The 14,985-nt window shown below is 38.3% G+C and overlaps 1 protein-coding gene across 6 annotated transcripts in view; it reads right to left on the reverse strand.

Moving 5' to 3' along the window:
- Window positions 1-2,576: 2,576 nt before the first annotated feature.
- Window positions 2,577-14,985, reverse strand: part of NFIB (nuclear factor I B) — a 288,819-nt gene continuing 276,410 nt past the window's right edge. For 5 of the 6 annotated variants that reach the window (XM_040358479.1, XM_040358473.1, XM_040358481.1 and 2 more), the window contains one exon: window positions 2,577-3,697. In XM_040358479.1, the coding sequence (XP_040214413.1) occupies window positions 3,568-3,697 (130 nt within the window). In that variant the 3' untranslated portion in view covers window positions 2,577-3,567. The remainder of the gene's footprint in view (window positions 3,698-14,985) is intronic. The other variant, XM_040358488.1, reaches the window with a different exon arrangement.

The raw sequence follows: 14,985 nt of genomic DNA on the forward strand, positions 1-14,985 counted from the left end.
GTTGTTCTGCAAGCCACATGTATAAGACTATAGCTAAAACAAAATTACATTTTGCTACATGACTGCAGATACGCAAATTTAAATTCATTGTTTTTCAATAACGATTCTCCTTAACAAACAGCCATAACAGAGAAGAGATTAATGAGTACACTGATATAAGGATAATTATCATTGTAGTGGCTGCACAAGTTCATGTTTGCATTAGTTTTCCTGCTGAGCTATTGAGTATTTTAAGAGATCTGCCTGAGCAGATGAATCAAATGGAGTAGCCACATAATCCTAGTTATAACTATTCATTGGGTGATTGGCAGTGAGAACAATAATAAATTTAATTGTATGAGGATGTGGTCACCAGGGTTCCACAATTCTGCTGCCATGTTTCACTTATGTGTATTTAACTGATGAGTGAATTCACACTGGGGGGTTTGTAAAATCATATTAAATAAAGAATGTTCACTGAGATCAACTAGGAAGTTATCCACTGCCTTGTAAATTGATCAATTACTGACATCAATTAAATTTAACTGCTGTCTGCACTGGGTCACTGCTTAATGAATCCCAGTGAATGTTGGATAAACATAAATCAGATATTTTTAACGCAGACATTTTGAAAACAATGGGTATTTTGAAATGCTATAGCTACTATTACTGCTGTATGCTGCTGGTATGATCAAATGTAATCAACAAGTAAACAAGATGGATGTTTTCTTTCAAATGCAAAATGTAATTATTGTAGTTTTATGGAGAAAAAGTAAATATTAAAGGTGCTGTTTACTTAGTATTTTTTACACTTACAAAAAATCTCCAATCAAGTTAGAATGGAATGTAAAAAAAACACAGAAAGTTCCCCAGAAACTGATTTGTTTTAAGGTGAACAGATGTTTTTTGGGTTAAAATTAAAATTACCACTTCAGTAAGTATGTATGAAAATTGTAATAATTTCATTTATTTTATATTATATTAATACAAAATATTTAGGCAATCCAAAAGTGAGTGTTTTGGGTGTCCCAACCCACTTTGGTGTGTTCCCACACCTCTTGTTACATTTTCTTTAATATAAAATAAGTGAAAAAAATTCAACGGGAAGATTGTGACCCCTCAAATGGCTGAAGGAACTGATATGCAGAGATCTGACTGCTAAAAGGGCTAAAGAGATATAAGCAACCATTATGTGGTTCAAATCTTCAGCAGCTACCAAACATTAAAATATAAGGTTTGGGTTGAGTGACCTTTAAAGGTGCGAAATCCAGCAGAAGATGATAGCTAAAATGCACTGCAGTTTAAATGCAATACCATTTATTTTACACATTATCTAATGACTGAATTCCATCAGTTGAAGAATCCTGTGGTCAGATCCTTGTAAAACAAATTGCACAGTGAAATATCTTCAAGTCTATGTCCTGACATATTCCAGTATTCAAGGGCAGATGAAAAAATTAGCTTTATCCTATGAGATCAAGTCTTCATAATAAAGAACTAATTTTAAAGAAAAAAAAGCAAAATGTTTGACTTTGTTTTACAGTAGGCAATATTGTCACTTTGCAGTCATGATCACTACGTGAGCATTCTGCTTTACAGCAGCCTTGTAAAATTCCATTTGCCCTCCCACCCACCCAAAATATATATTTATATATATATATACGCATATATAAAACAAAATTTCATCTCCATGTCAGTACACAAAAGGACCTCATCACACTGCAAAAATAGCAGTACCCACTTTGGTCAATGAAAAAAAAAAACATACATTAATTTTTTTTTACACTTTTCTTTTTTTATCTGCTAAATTACCTAGAATAACCAAATACTGCTAAAAGCACTACCTACATAGGCAAAACTTGGTATTGCATAATTTTGTAAAAATTCCATCCCCATTCCAGCTCCCTCCCTCCTTCCCCATATTAACTGGAAGATGAAAAACATGAAAGGTTAATAGAAAAACACCAAAATACTGAAAATATTGCTGGTTGATTACTATTTTTAAGCGGCAATTATACACAGCCATGATATGCTTTATAAATGTGATAAGGTATAACTGTCTAAAAAATCCAGGATGTCACAGAATTTTTTTTCCCCCTGTGGAGTACAAAATATCTTGCCATAAAAATGGTAACATTTTAAAATGATAATAAATGCAGAAAAACAAGTTTAGTGATGTAACTTTTTTTTGTTTTTTTTTTTTAATTCAAGGCAAGGCACGTGATGTGGACATTGTAGTTTCGTGCAAAATACAACTACTGGAAACTGTACTTAATGATTACTCTACTTTTTGTCTTATTTAAATAGGCATAATAATTTATTTTGAGAAGGTGACTGAAATTTCTGTTCTTATGTCTAATGAAGAACATGATCTAAGAGCATTTGTTAAATTTTACTCCGACTGACAGGTTAAATAGGTAATATATGTATTTGAGTTCTGTCTTGATTTACTAGTGCTGATGCCTGCCCCTTTTCCCCTAATTCAACCATTAATCATAAATAAATAATTGGCCCCTTCATGGTAGCCTCACCAGTATAAGTGCTAAGAGTCCTTTTATTTCAGTATCTCAAATACATGATTTGTCTGGATTTGCCGCTTTTTTTTTTTTTTTTTTTACCTAACCCTCATATATTGAGGGAATAAAATATTTCATATTTATTTTTACCTGTCAGCACCAGATGGCCACATGGAAAAATCATAGGCTTGGTCTGGCACTATGCAGGCTGTAGCTTTTCAAGCCCTACCGTTTAGAGTCAGAGGACTAAAGGACTAACTATAGTTTTGCCACATTAAATAATTATTAATAGCACTTGCCTCTACACTAATCTTTTTTGGGGATTATATCCCATTTGATTCTTGCCCTGACATCTCCATAAAAACACAAGGGTGACCAATTTCAGCAAGAATCCGAGGGACACAAATCTGCTGACATTTCAGATTAGGTAGCATGCGAAAATATGTTAGGTGTATACTATGGATTTCTGTAGTTGCATCTCTTTCTGGTAGTAGTGACTGATTAGAAGGTTATTTAATGCGTTCTTTCCACATGCTGTTTAACATGACAACTGTTCTATGTAAGGAGATCCATGGTAGGGGTGGCCTTGTGGCTTTTTCTTTTTTTTTTTTTGCAGCTCTGTGCTGCCTCACAGCCTTTCTTTTGTGAGAAGAAATGGGAGTAGTGTTCCCATGCGTAAACAACAAGAAGACTAAAACCAAACAGGACTAGCTTATCATGCAATTATTAAGGCATCTAGAAAAGTCATACAAAATATATTGTCGTGGAGAAAGAGCGCTTATTTCCCAGCAGACATTAGATAACAAATGCTAGACTAGCAGGAGTTGCATTCTACCCATCTGTGAAATATATTAGCCACCCTTTCAGTGTCACGACTGCTTCGGCCTTAACCTCTCATGTGCTCTGGAGGCCTGATAGCCTATGCTTTGCAGGTCCTGAAAGTACTAAAAAGGTTAAAGGAATCAGTGATTGTAAGTGCTGCAAATGCTGGTCAGTTTAACGTGTCTTTCATGTTTTCTTCATATCCTTTCTTCCTTCTCTCTGTTAATTCATATTTCCTTTTCTTTATTTTTCAGTTGCTTGTCTCTGCTTGAAGAAAGGGTTCTCCAATGATATTTAGTCCATAATTTTGGACATTGCTTGGTAGGATTGATGTCCTATTGGATACTTGGAAAGGAACCAAGCTAGCCCAGGTACCAGGACTGCAAAAGAAAAACAACATAAAACTTTAATCACAAAGAATACTACAAGAAAAAAGCACTATGAAGATGCTAACAACAGTAAAATATGGTAACGTACAATTAGTGTCTATAAATATTTGAAACATTGTCCCTGCAGAAGAAGTATGCCCACTCTAGGAATCTGCTAATGTGGAACTAAGCAGACATGCATCAGTAAATAATTTCTACACTAGCTTTGCGTGACATACATGTAGTTAACAGCAGGTAAAGTGTACTACTTCAACACCTGAATGCCAGGCTGTTTTGAATGGACAAAGAGCCAACACTTTCAGGCACAGAATTTATTTTAATAATTTGTTTAATCTCCTAGCCGAGCCATTACTCTTCAGGATTTTCTATCAGCAGTATCTATAAACAAGCGCAGCAGTAGTGTTGAGATCTCTCACGAAAATGTCCATTGTAACACCCTGTATTACAGATTACAACAATGCTTGTAGACAAATAATGAAAAAATACAGATAACATAAATTTATAAATGTGTAAACTGTCAAGAAAGCAAATATAATTAGAATGGCCAAAGATCATTATAATTTTCATTTAACCATGTCTAAGGGAGCAACACTGAGGGTCTACAACAAATCAGAACACAGACTCCACATGTCAGATATCCATGAGGCAGTACTTGGTAATTAAGAACAGCAATTCTCAAATGACCCACAAGTCTATTATATATCAAAATCCCAATGTAATTCTTTTTAAATGTCCAAAATCATCAGTCAACAAAGTGAACATTGGCACTGGACATTTAATGACTAGAAAATCATTTTCTTAGAGTTCATTAAGGGACACAGGATCAGAAGGAATACTGAGACGTATGGGTTATACTGCCAACTACAGGGAAATAGGAAAAGGATAACAAAAAGCTGTTAATCAGACAATATTACCCCTCCCACACATATCATGCTTTTGTTTTATACAAAGATTAGTGGGAGTCTTCATAAAACAAACAAGAGGGATCTATGTCCCCTAATGAACTCCAAGAAAATAATTTTTATTGTAAATCAAAAATTCAGAATTTATAATCTTTATTAACCTGCTGAGCGGTATTCCCGAGTGTGGCTCGTGGTGAATTTTTCATACCAAAATCGGTAACCCAGAGCCACACTCGGGATTGCATCGCAGGATCCATGTAGAGGTTACTTACCTTGTCCCCTGGATCCTGCGATGTCTCCCTGCTGTGATCTGCGAACCACCGTGTCTCGCTTAATTCACAGTGCCGAGCTCCGTTCCCTGTGAGAGTTGTGACGCACAGGGAGGGAGTTTGGCGCCAAATTCAAAAAGTAAAAAACACAGTATACATACAGTATACTGTAATCTTACAGATTACAGTACTGTATCAAATAAATGCACATCCCCTTTGTCCCTAGTGGTCTGTCCAGTGCCCTGCATGTAGTTTTATATTATAAATACTTTTTTTTCTGCCTGGAAACTGGAGATTGTCCATAGCAACCAAAAAGTGTCAGTTTACATCAAAAGTGGTTTTAGACCAGCTAGAAAACAGCGATAATAAATTAGAATCACTTGCAGAATTGAGCGATAGCGATTTGTGGGGAAATTCATCATCAAACACTGAAAGTAACGACAGCGACAATTCTGTAACTCAGCAAATTTCAGTGTTTTTGATTTGATTACATTATTGAATAATTATTATTATTATTATATTATTATTTGTTATAATTATTTATAGTTATTTATTATAATTTATAATTTTGTGTTTCAAACTTTATCCTACCCGGGATGTCTACTAGACTCTTGTTTGGACAGATTTACGAGTTATTCTAAGAATTACAGGCCTACAATATAAAACGCCAAATTTCCATGCAAAATAATGTTACCGCTTTCAGCATCAAAAGTCTGACATAATCATACCACCAGGGAGGTTAAGGAACACAGGGTCTAAAAGAACTTCTGAGATGTATCAGACATACAAATGCAATCCAACTGAGGGGTGGGCAACACAGCAAACAAAATGCTAACAAGCCCACAATAAACAAGCAACACTGGGCGGGAAGAAGGGATAGCAGCAAAAGAGCTGTCAGAAGGACCTTATGTCCAAAACAGCTGAGGTCTGATTATCTACTTGGTAAAACGTATAGAATGTGTGGAAAGATGACAAGATGATCAAGTGTCAGTCTTACAATTGGGGAAACAGATGCCTAGGAGACACTTACTGATCTGTCGGAGTACATTTTCCTGATAGTATCTACCTGGTAGAGTAGTACTATCAGGAAAATGTGTAAAAGGTGGAACCTTCTCCTTACGCTTAAAGGGGTGGTAAACCCTTAAGGTTTTTCAGCTTAATGCAGCCTCCTTTTTACTTACCTGAGCCCGATCGTTCAGCGAAGGGGGCGAGTACAGCAGCTCCAATCGTTGTCTCGTTTCCTCATTGGCTAGATTAATAGCAGCAGGAGCATTGTCTTCCACTGCTGTCAATTAAAGCCAGTGACATGGAAGCCGGGACAGGGCCGAGTCCTGCTGTCAGTGTCAACGGACACAGTAATTGCACCTGGGAGCGCAACTGCACGAGTGCCCCAGGGAATGCGGGTCTTCATGGGGGCACTTGAGAAGAGGAGGACCCAGGAGCTCCGCTGGGGACCCCAGAGAATGATCAGGGCCCCTGACCATTGCACAGAGGAGGTATGACATGTTGGTTATTTAAAAAAAAAAAACTTTACAACCCCTTTAAAGACTGGAATGATGAGCTGCCTAATCAACCTAGAGATATTCACATGAGAGGCAGGTCATTTTTTAAGGCACATGTGTCAAACACAAGGCCTGCGGGCCAAATCCGGCCCTCCAGGTCATTTCATGTGGCCCTGGCACCTCTCCTGCACCTGCGGCACCCCCCCCTTGTCTCCTCCCCCACCTTGTTTCCACAGCCAGCAGCAGAGTGGAGGACAGAACTTCTCCTGCAGATCTTGTGCCTCTCTATGCAGCCGCAGTACCCCCTTTTCTCTGTCTCCCCTGATCTCAGCATTCAGCAGACTCTGGAAGGAGCCTTCAGCCCTCTTCTGGTCCTCCTTCAGACACTGCACTTTCTGCTTTCCAGCCCCACCCCATCTTCTTCCTGGCAGCAGTACATGCCAGGAAGGGGGGTGCAATGTTATTTAAGGGAGGGTGGGGGGTCTTTACATCTGATGTAAGGGGGGGGGGTGGAATGCCATTAACATCTAGTCTTACAGATGAAAATAATAAATCTCAGACTTCCTTCTAATCCTGTATCCCTTAATAAGCAACTTAGAAGGAGAACTATTGAATAAATCCCAATTTAACCAAATTATCATGAGTGTAGACTCAGGGAGTGACATAATATCTTAAGGAATTGAATCACAGCATACATTTTCAGAAAGTCATAATCCTTGGGTAGTTGTGTAATACATTTGTATCTCAGAGTAGTATCTAATATGACACTGGGGGAACCCCTATGGTGTTACTACAAGACATGGCAGCTATTAGGGCCAACAATGGTACAGCAAACTACTAAACAGGAGTTAGGTACACACACACATAAATACATGTGGTATTTAATCTGCTGTAACCCCAGTGTGTATGGAGGCTGATTGGATACTATTTAATCAATAAAATTTTGTAGCATTTTACATTAAACACTAGTATTTAAACAGATTATTAACTGGCATCAAGAGTCTCCTTTGTGAAGGTAGAATTTGAAATCAATATTCATTCAAATGCTTCTTGACATTTTTTAATGGAATGTTAAAAACATAACTTTGCAAAATTACCGCACAGTTACCGCGGCTAAAAGAAAGCTTTCCAATCATGTGACTGCCGTGACAGCCAATCACGGCAGTCACATGACCACAAGCCCCGCCTCCCAGAATTCGAAACCCCTTAAAGGCCCGGCAGACGCCGGCTTTCAAGGGGTTAAAGAAAAAATACTCTTGTATTATTTGAGTCAAATAAAAAATCTTGCATGATAAACTGAATATGGCAAACTTTTTAATGTCAAATATTTAAAAATCTACAAATACTCAAGCATTAAAGTGGCATTTAAACCATAAGGGTAAACAAAAGCTCCTAAAATACAAGTTAACAAAATATATTGCTGGTAGTGGAAATTTGTTTGTTGACTTTAACCTTTTTAAATACAATTTGAATATAAAAGAGGTAAACTTAGGTAATGCCTTATTATAATATCAAAAGGCAAACAATAGGTGTCTGAAGTCATGCATGACAATAGCAGGGGATGGTTTACCAAATTGCTCTATGACTGTACTGTAGTTATTTTTCTAACTGTATGACATCTACCAAATCAATACGTAGGATGATCAGCAGCTGTGTAGAAATGCAGAATGCAGATATAGAATGTTAGATGAGAATATACAGTATCTGTTAACAGATTAAGTTTCAACCTCTTTCTGTACAGCTTAATAAGTATGCCAGTGCAACTACCAACTAAATACAAAGTTGAAATACATATCAAATGCTTTGTCCACTAAAGAATCTGTAATTCTATCCAACCAGTCTTTTATTTCTCACGCCTCTGCCACACTGCTGCATCAAAAAACACCTGCACCTGCTTTACATCTTTCTTTGTCACCTAAAACCTGCTCATTCTAGAGTCATTTCATATCAATACCAATAAGCAGGAAGGATACTCAGAAAGCAAAAAAACAGAACCATAGATAAGAATAGTATAGTCATCTCTTTGGCTATGAAGGTGGCAGATATATATATTTCAGCGGTGAACTAGATGTTTACCAGAAGAAACATAAAAAAAAAACACATGTTGCTGGGTATATTAATTCTTATATACAGTAAGTCCCCTACATACGAACGTTCAACTTGCAAAATTTCAAAGATGCTAACGTGTGTTTGTAAGTCCAATTGTGTAAAGCTGGATACAAACAAAAAAAAAAAAAACTGAAGATTGCTGTACAAACCCAAGCAATGTTGGTTAGGTGATCTCCCCTGCTGTGCCTTTGTGTTCTGACAGAGGGACTCCCCCCACCAGAACACACTGCTCAGCAATTACAGCAATTTTCCTCAAGTGCTGATCTTTGTTGGACTTACGAACGGAACTCATTCGTAAATAGAGGACTTACTGTATACTATATCTGTTTGTTAATTATACACTTATAGAACCTTTCAATATCAAATCCCTTTCATAGCAAAGTTAACTAATAACGTGACATTATTCACCTTATACCTAATAATATTCACACAAAATAATCTGGGTATATTTATAAATCAGTGAATGTGACATTCAATGAATATTCACTGCAGGTGAATCTTCCTGGTGCTTTTGTTTTTAATTCATTTGCACTAAATATTTTGTGAATGGCACATTCAGGGTTCATTCATTCGCACCGAGCCCCATGCCTTAACACATGCCCCATGCATTGTGAATGGCACCCCAACCCACCTTCAAAACACACATGTGCTGCAATAAACCCCAGCATAGCACAAACCACAGTACAGTATGTTGCCCTGTGAAAAAATGCAACTTGCTACAGATTGTTATGTGTGGGTTGCAGCACAATGATTTTGAATGGGATGTTTAAAGTAGTGCACTGTAATGTGCGGGTTGTGGTGGACTGTAATCTGGTGTAAATTGGTCCTCATTGCTTTATTACTATGTCTGGTACATTTATCAAAGACAAGGTATATATTATATAAATCTTGAGTTGTTTTTAAAAACTGCTGTGTACTGCAAGTTACCAGCCTTAAAAGATACTGGTCATTTTTAAGGAATTCTGCTACAAAGCATTTACCACAATGAGTTTATACTTACTTCCCTGCTATCTGACATTACCCACACTACTTCTGGGTATAGTGGAACATACAATCACCAGGTTCAGATGATATCACTTGGTGATGGAGTAGAACAATCTAAAGTAATATTCAGCAGTAGATAAGTATGGCAAGAGTGTGGGAAAGATAAATATAAATTCTTTGTGGAGCCTCCTGTACGGGGACTGGGCATAACAGGGGGGCCCGGCAGCTTTATGTTTAATTATAGTATGCATGCCTTTTGCAATGCTTCTCTGCAGCTCCTACCTTGTCCAGTACAAAAAAAATGTATTTCCCTATGCCCCATCACTTCATCTTAGGGGCCCAGGCAGTTAAATGAACTCAAATCACAGCGGCCACTGCCTTCCTCAGCAAAGCACAGGAATCCAGGCAGCGGTGGGTGCACAGAGGCAGCTCAGGCTAGTAGCGGGTGTAGATGATACAGTAAGACACCACACTGCAGCCATGCACATGATGATACAGCCAGGAGCCAGCACACAAAACCTTTACTGTGTGATCATCATTGTGATAATCATGATGGGGATCATTAAGTACAGGTGTTGTGGCTATATCATTCATGGAACATGGATGCAGTATTTGTATTCATGTCTTAATGTGTTGATCATTTTTAGGCCTCCTTTACACTTGTTTTTTTTTTTTGGGGGGGGGGGGGTGATATAAATGTGTTTTTTTTACCACAAATCAACCACTCCCCTTTATGCCACAAACACAATGCTTTTTTTGCACTAAAAGTTTTACCGTGGACACGGTAATATGCCGTGCATGGCAACAGTTATCCACACTGTTGTGTTCAGCGTTTAATGCTGCCTGCTGAACCAATAGGTGGTGAGGAGGCGATACAACAACTCATCACTGCCTGTGATATGTTCTCTGAAGTGCGATCCAGATGCAGATCGCTCTGCAGAGAGCAACACTAATGTGAACTAGCCCATACATTTTTTATAATAATTACTGGAGTAAATGCTGCAGCTGATTTAAATACATAATATATGCATCTTAAGGGTTAAGGAATGTTGATTAGGCCTTAAAGTCAGCTGCAGTATTCTCATTAGCAAGGGTGTGGTCAGTCATGTTCGGATCCTAGTCTGAACATGCTTGAGCTGTCCCACCAGAAAGCTGTCACAGCTCCTCACCAATCATAAAGTAGCCCATACATTAGTTATTTTTCAACCTGCTGGTTAAATGAAAAAAACTGACCTGATTCCCCATTTCTCTGCACTGATCTATTGCATTCTGACAGCGGGAAGACTTTAGCACTGATAGCCCTTGTACGTTTTCAACTAGGTGGTTGTACTGAAGTCTTCGGTTCAACCACAGTGCTCATACATGGATCAAAATCCAACTGGTCCCTGCTGAACCAGCCAAATTTCGATCCACGTATGGTCAGCTTCAATGGCCGAGAGATTCCCTGCTCTGAAGTGGCACATGTACATGCCTCTTGTATACGTGCTACTGCAGAGTGGAGAATGTCACGTATAATTGGTGGGACACTGTGATGGGGAGAGAGGGCCCAGTCAAGTTGGCTATATAGGGCACCATGATTTCTAACAGCAGCCCTGGAACTTCTTATCAAGCAAACCTGTTTCTTTGCCTTTAAAACATTTCTGCTACTTATATTGCTGATTCTTATGTAGTGTGGAGCCATATGGTAATGATAAGGTTATCATATGCAGAAGAAAAAAGAAATATGCTATGTCATACATTTTCTACAATAACCCTCTTTTCTACAACACCAACACTGACAGAGATTTGTCCATGAAAGATCTACTGCTTAGAGCAATCAAGCATTTTAAGGGCCTGTGTTGATGGGCTTTTGGTTGCTTCAACTGGGTCTTGTATTTCCATACTAGTCTATGGAAATATAAAACCCTCTTGAAAAAGGTCAGATACAGGTCAGATGGAGGTAAACTGTAGGTCATGCACCTATAAAATCATTCTGAATAATCTCAGAAACCTTTCAAACGAAAGTAAAAATTATGCCATCGAAACATGCAAAAAGAACATTGTAACAGGTCCTGAATCTGCACTGGAAAGCACTTTGCAAGTAGATATCAATATTTAAATCTAACTGGTTGCTATGAGTTAATGCAGCTTTCCTGAAACAGCAGATCTCTCTTCAGACCAGTTAAAAAATATAGCCAATAGCACACTCTGTGCCTCATATCCTTATCCATGCTTTTTGTTCTATCCCTGAGATAGATTAATGTGGGTGAAAAAGTTAATAAAAAAATAAATGAAGGATATTTCAATTTGTATGTTTTCCAAGTAATTCATGAGTTCACATTTTATAGAAAGTAAGTAAATACCTTATGAATACATCCAACATAGCTTTTCCAAGTACGGTATATATATGATTATTACATTTTGTCAAAACTAGATACAAATATAGTCTACCTCTCTTGAATGCTTTCTTCCCAAGATCGTGCAAACAATGTATGTTAGCTAACTGTAGGTTATCTGAGATTTGCACTTACTACCAGCAGGACAGGGCACATTTAGATTATAGATATTGCATACTTTTCAGCATTTCCAGGTGAATTTTCATGGCAATGTAGCATTGTCTAGAGCTCCCTAAATGATGCCTATATCCACCTAATTATTCCCCTTTAATTATGTGCAAGGAAATTAGAAGCAATTGTATTTTCATAGGGACTTATTTATCAGGGTACAAGGGAAGAATTATCTTGGACAGTCTGTTCCCCAAATATCACATTCAAACAGGCCCAGGAAAGTGACAGGGTCATACAGATTGTCGTAGACAGACCTTCCCTTTGACATATATGCCTCTAATACATTCACCATACTAAATCTACAGAGGAGATAGACCAATATGAAATATGCTATAAATACAAAAAAGGAAAGTGACACCTCTCCAAGCCCCTTCTGACTACCCATGGGTGGCATCTCTGTTTCCAAGTTCATCTTTGCTACCAAATCACAACCCAACAAATGGAGTTGCAGCTACACACTCATTTGAGTGTTCAGTAGTCCATTTATTGTACTAGATGAAACAAGCACAGCCCTCAGTACTGACACGTTTCACCCTTACATGACATTAGGACCTGTTTAAGGGTGATCCTATGTCAGACCTTGAGGACTTAGGAAGTGAATTTCTGGTTTTATCTGGTTAGGCCAGCCATACACAGTTCAAATCTCAGCTGGTTCAGCAGGAACCGGCCAAGTTTCGAACCATTAATAGGCAGGCTGAATGTACCAAGTCGATTTCTTGATCAACTTGGGTATAACCAGTCTGCTGGATTCTCTTACAATTCTCGTTAGTGGCTGCTATAGCCGCTAGCGATTATCACTGTCTGTTCCTGACGAGGATGGCTTCCTCCATCCACCCCCACTGGGAGCAGACAATTGCTCGGCAGGAGAGATTCCCAAGTCAGCACTATTTGTGTTGATGGGGGAATCATGCAAATTTCTTCCCTGCAACCCGTGTATGGCCTGGCTAAAAGAAATGAACTACTGAACTAATTCTGCTACTACTGGTATTTGTGTGCAGCTGTGATTACTTCTATTGGATTAGGAAACATGCTACAGTTTACTGAATTACAAAAAGACAAAGACTGGAGTCTTAAAGAGGAAGTAAACCCTCCTTTTTTTCTGAAAAGCATACTAGCTCATTATGAACGACTTACCTTAGATCGAAGCCCCCGAAACGCTCCTCGTTCCCCTCCGCCGCCGCCGCCATGTTGCCTACGAGTCCCTTTCGTATATCACCGCTTAGGCGCTGTGACTGGCCGGAGCAGCCATGACCTCACTCCCGTGCATGCGCACGGGACCAGCACGATCCCCGCGCATGCGCATGGTTCCAGCTCAGTGCGCCTGGGCCATTGTCTACGGCGCACATGCGCCGTAGACATCGGTGCAGTCCTTTCTGCAAATATCTCCTTAACCGTCTAGGTTAAGGAGATATTTCTTGCACCAACAGGTAAGCCTTAATCTAGGCTTACCTGTAGGTGCAAGTGGTCAGAGAGGGTTTACAACCAATTTAACTGTAAATCAAAAATATCTACTATATATGCTGCTCAGACAAATGGCTTTACTCCAAGCTAGTAATTTGTGTATGGTGATTTGAATATTTTACACAAATAATAATGTGTAATACTGATTGTGGAAGAAATATCAGGTATTCTGTGTAAATAGTAATAGTTTTAAAATAAATTCCCACTACATGGGACATGGGTCACACTTAGGCATGCTTTTATTTGATGTGTACATATACCATACTTTATTATCTGGATTTGCAGCTGACTGCAAGCTATCTAATGGGTGATGTAAATCTATTTCTACATACCTCTATAATATGGGTTTACACCAATGATGAAAACGGAAACACTGTCGACTTGTATATGACATGTATTTTCTGTAATGATTTAGATTGTATGTGGAGTGTCATTTCTACATTTAAAAAATGCAAAGTTTGCTTGTGTAAAGGTTCTTCAGCAAGTTAGCTGATCTTCCTTTCTTACAGTCCTTCCAAAAATCATTTGACAGGAAATGTAAGATTAACTTTGTTCTACCTAAGTGAACAAAGAGTGCTTAGAGCAGGCAACTGGCTTACCACAGCGAGAACTTTACTTTTTTTTTCATTTTTAATCCTGCAGGAATCTGCACAGGCCACTCTCAGAGAAAGAGAGAAAGAAGAAAACATTTGCTAGAGCAAAAAGGGGAAAAAAAGTTGTTTTCTTTACTTTCAACATCTTGTATCTAGACCATCTCATTCTGGTCACACAGCAGATCCTGCTGTTTCTCTTCCATAAATGTTAACACTAAGTTCCCAACATGGTCGTCTGTTAAATGGACATTATTGATTCCTATGGCCCATTGTTCTCACTGCCCCACATTTTAAGTCCCTGAAGTTCAAGTTCAATCTGGAATTACATCATGTCTGGTTTCTCCTGGTTACCAGACGGCCTGAGACGTGATCACAGCTATACAAAAAAGGGGGGAAAAACAAACAGTTTTCTTCACGCTTCAGCTACTTCAATCGATCTGAACAGAAACGTATTTTTCCCTCTCTTTTTTTATTTTTGTTAGGCATGCTTCAAGAAAGAGGTCTGGCTAATTTAGAGATTAGGCTCCAAATTAGATTATCTATTGGCATCTTAATGGATTGCTGATCCATTTCCTGTAGAATGGAAATAGGCAATATAGAATTTGCCTCTTTGGAAAGGATGTAGAGGTATTTGGGAGACGTGTATTGTCTAGCCTGAATATACAGCATTTTATTTGTAAAATACACTATGGTTATAAACTGCATAAAAAAATCTACAACTCTGCTGACAATATTATAAATATATTCTGCTGGTGTGATTTAGAAAACACAGCGCAAAACACTGACATTTTAATAAAACTCACTGCTGTACACATAACTAATATCATGTATTCTTGCTTGATGCCCCTTACTAATGTGTATGTCTCCATTTAATACCATGTGGGGGCTGCCATGTTGTTTACCTATTCGATCT

This window comes from Rana temporaria, chromosome 1 (genome assembly GCF_905171775.1).
Source record: "Rana temporaria chromosome 1, aRanTem1.1, whole genome shotgun sequence".
Taxonomy (NCBI): domain Eukaryota; kingdom Metazoa; phylum Chordata; class Amphibia; order Anura; family Ranidae; genus Rana; species Rana temporaria.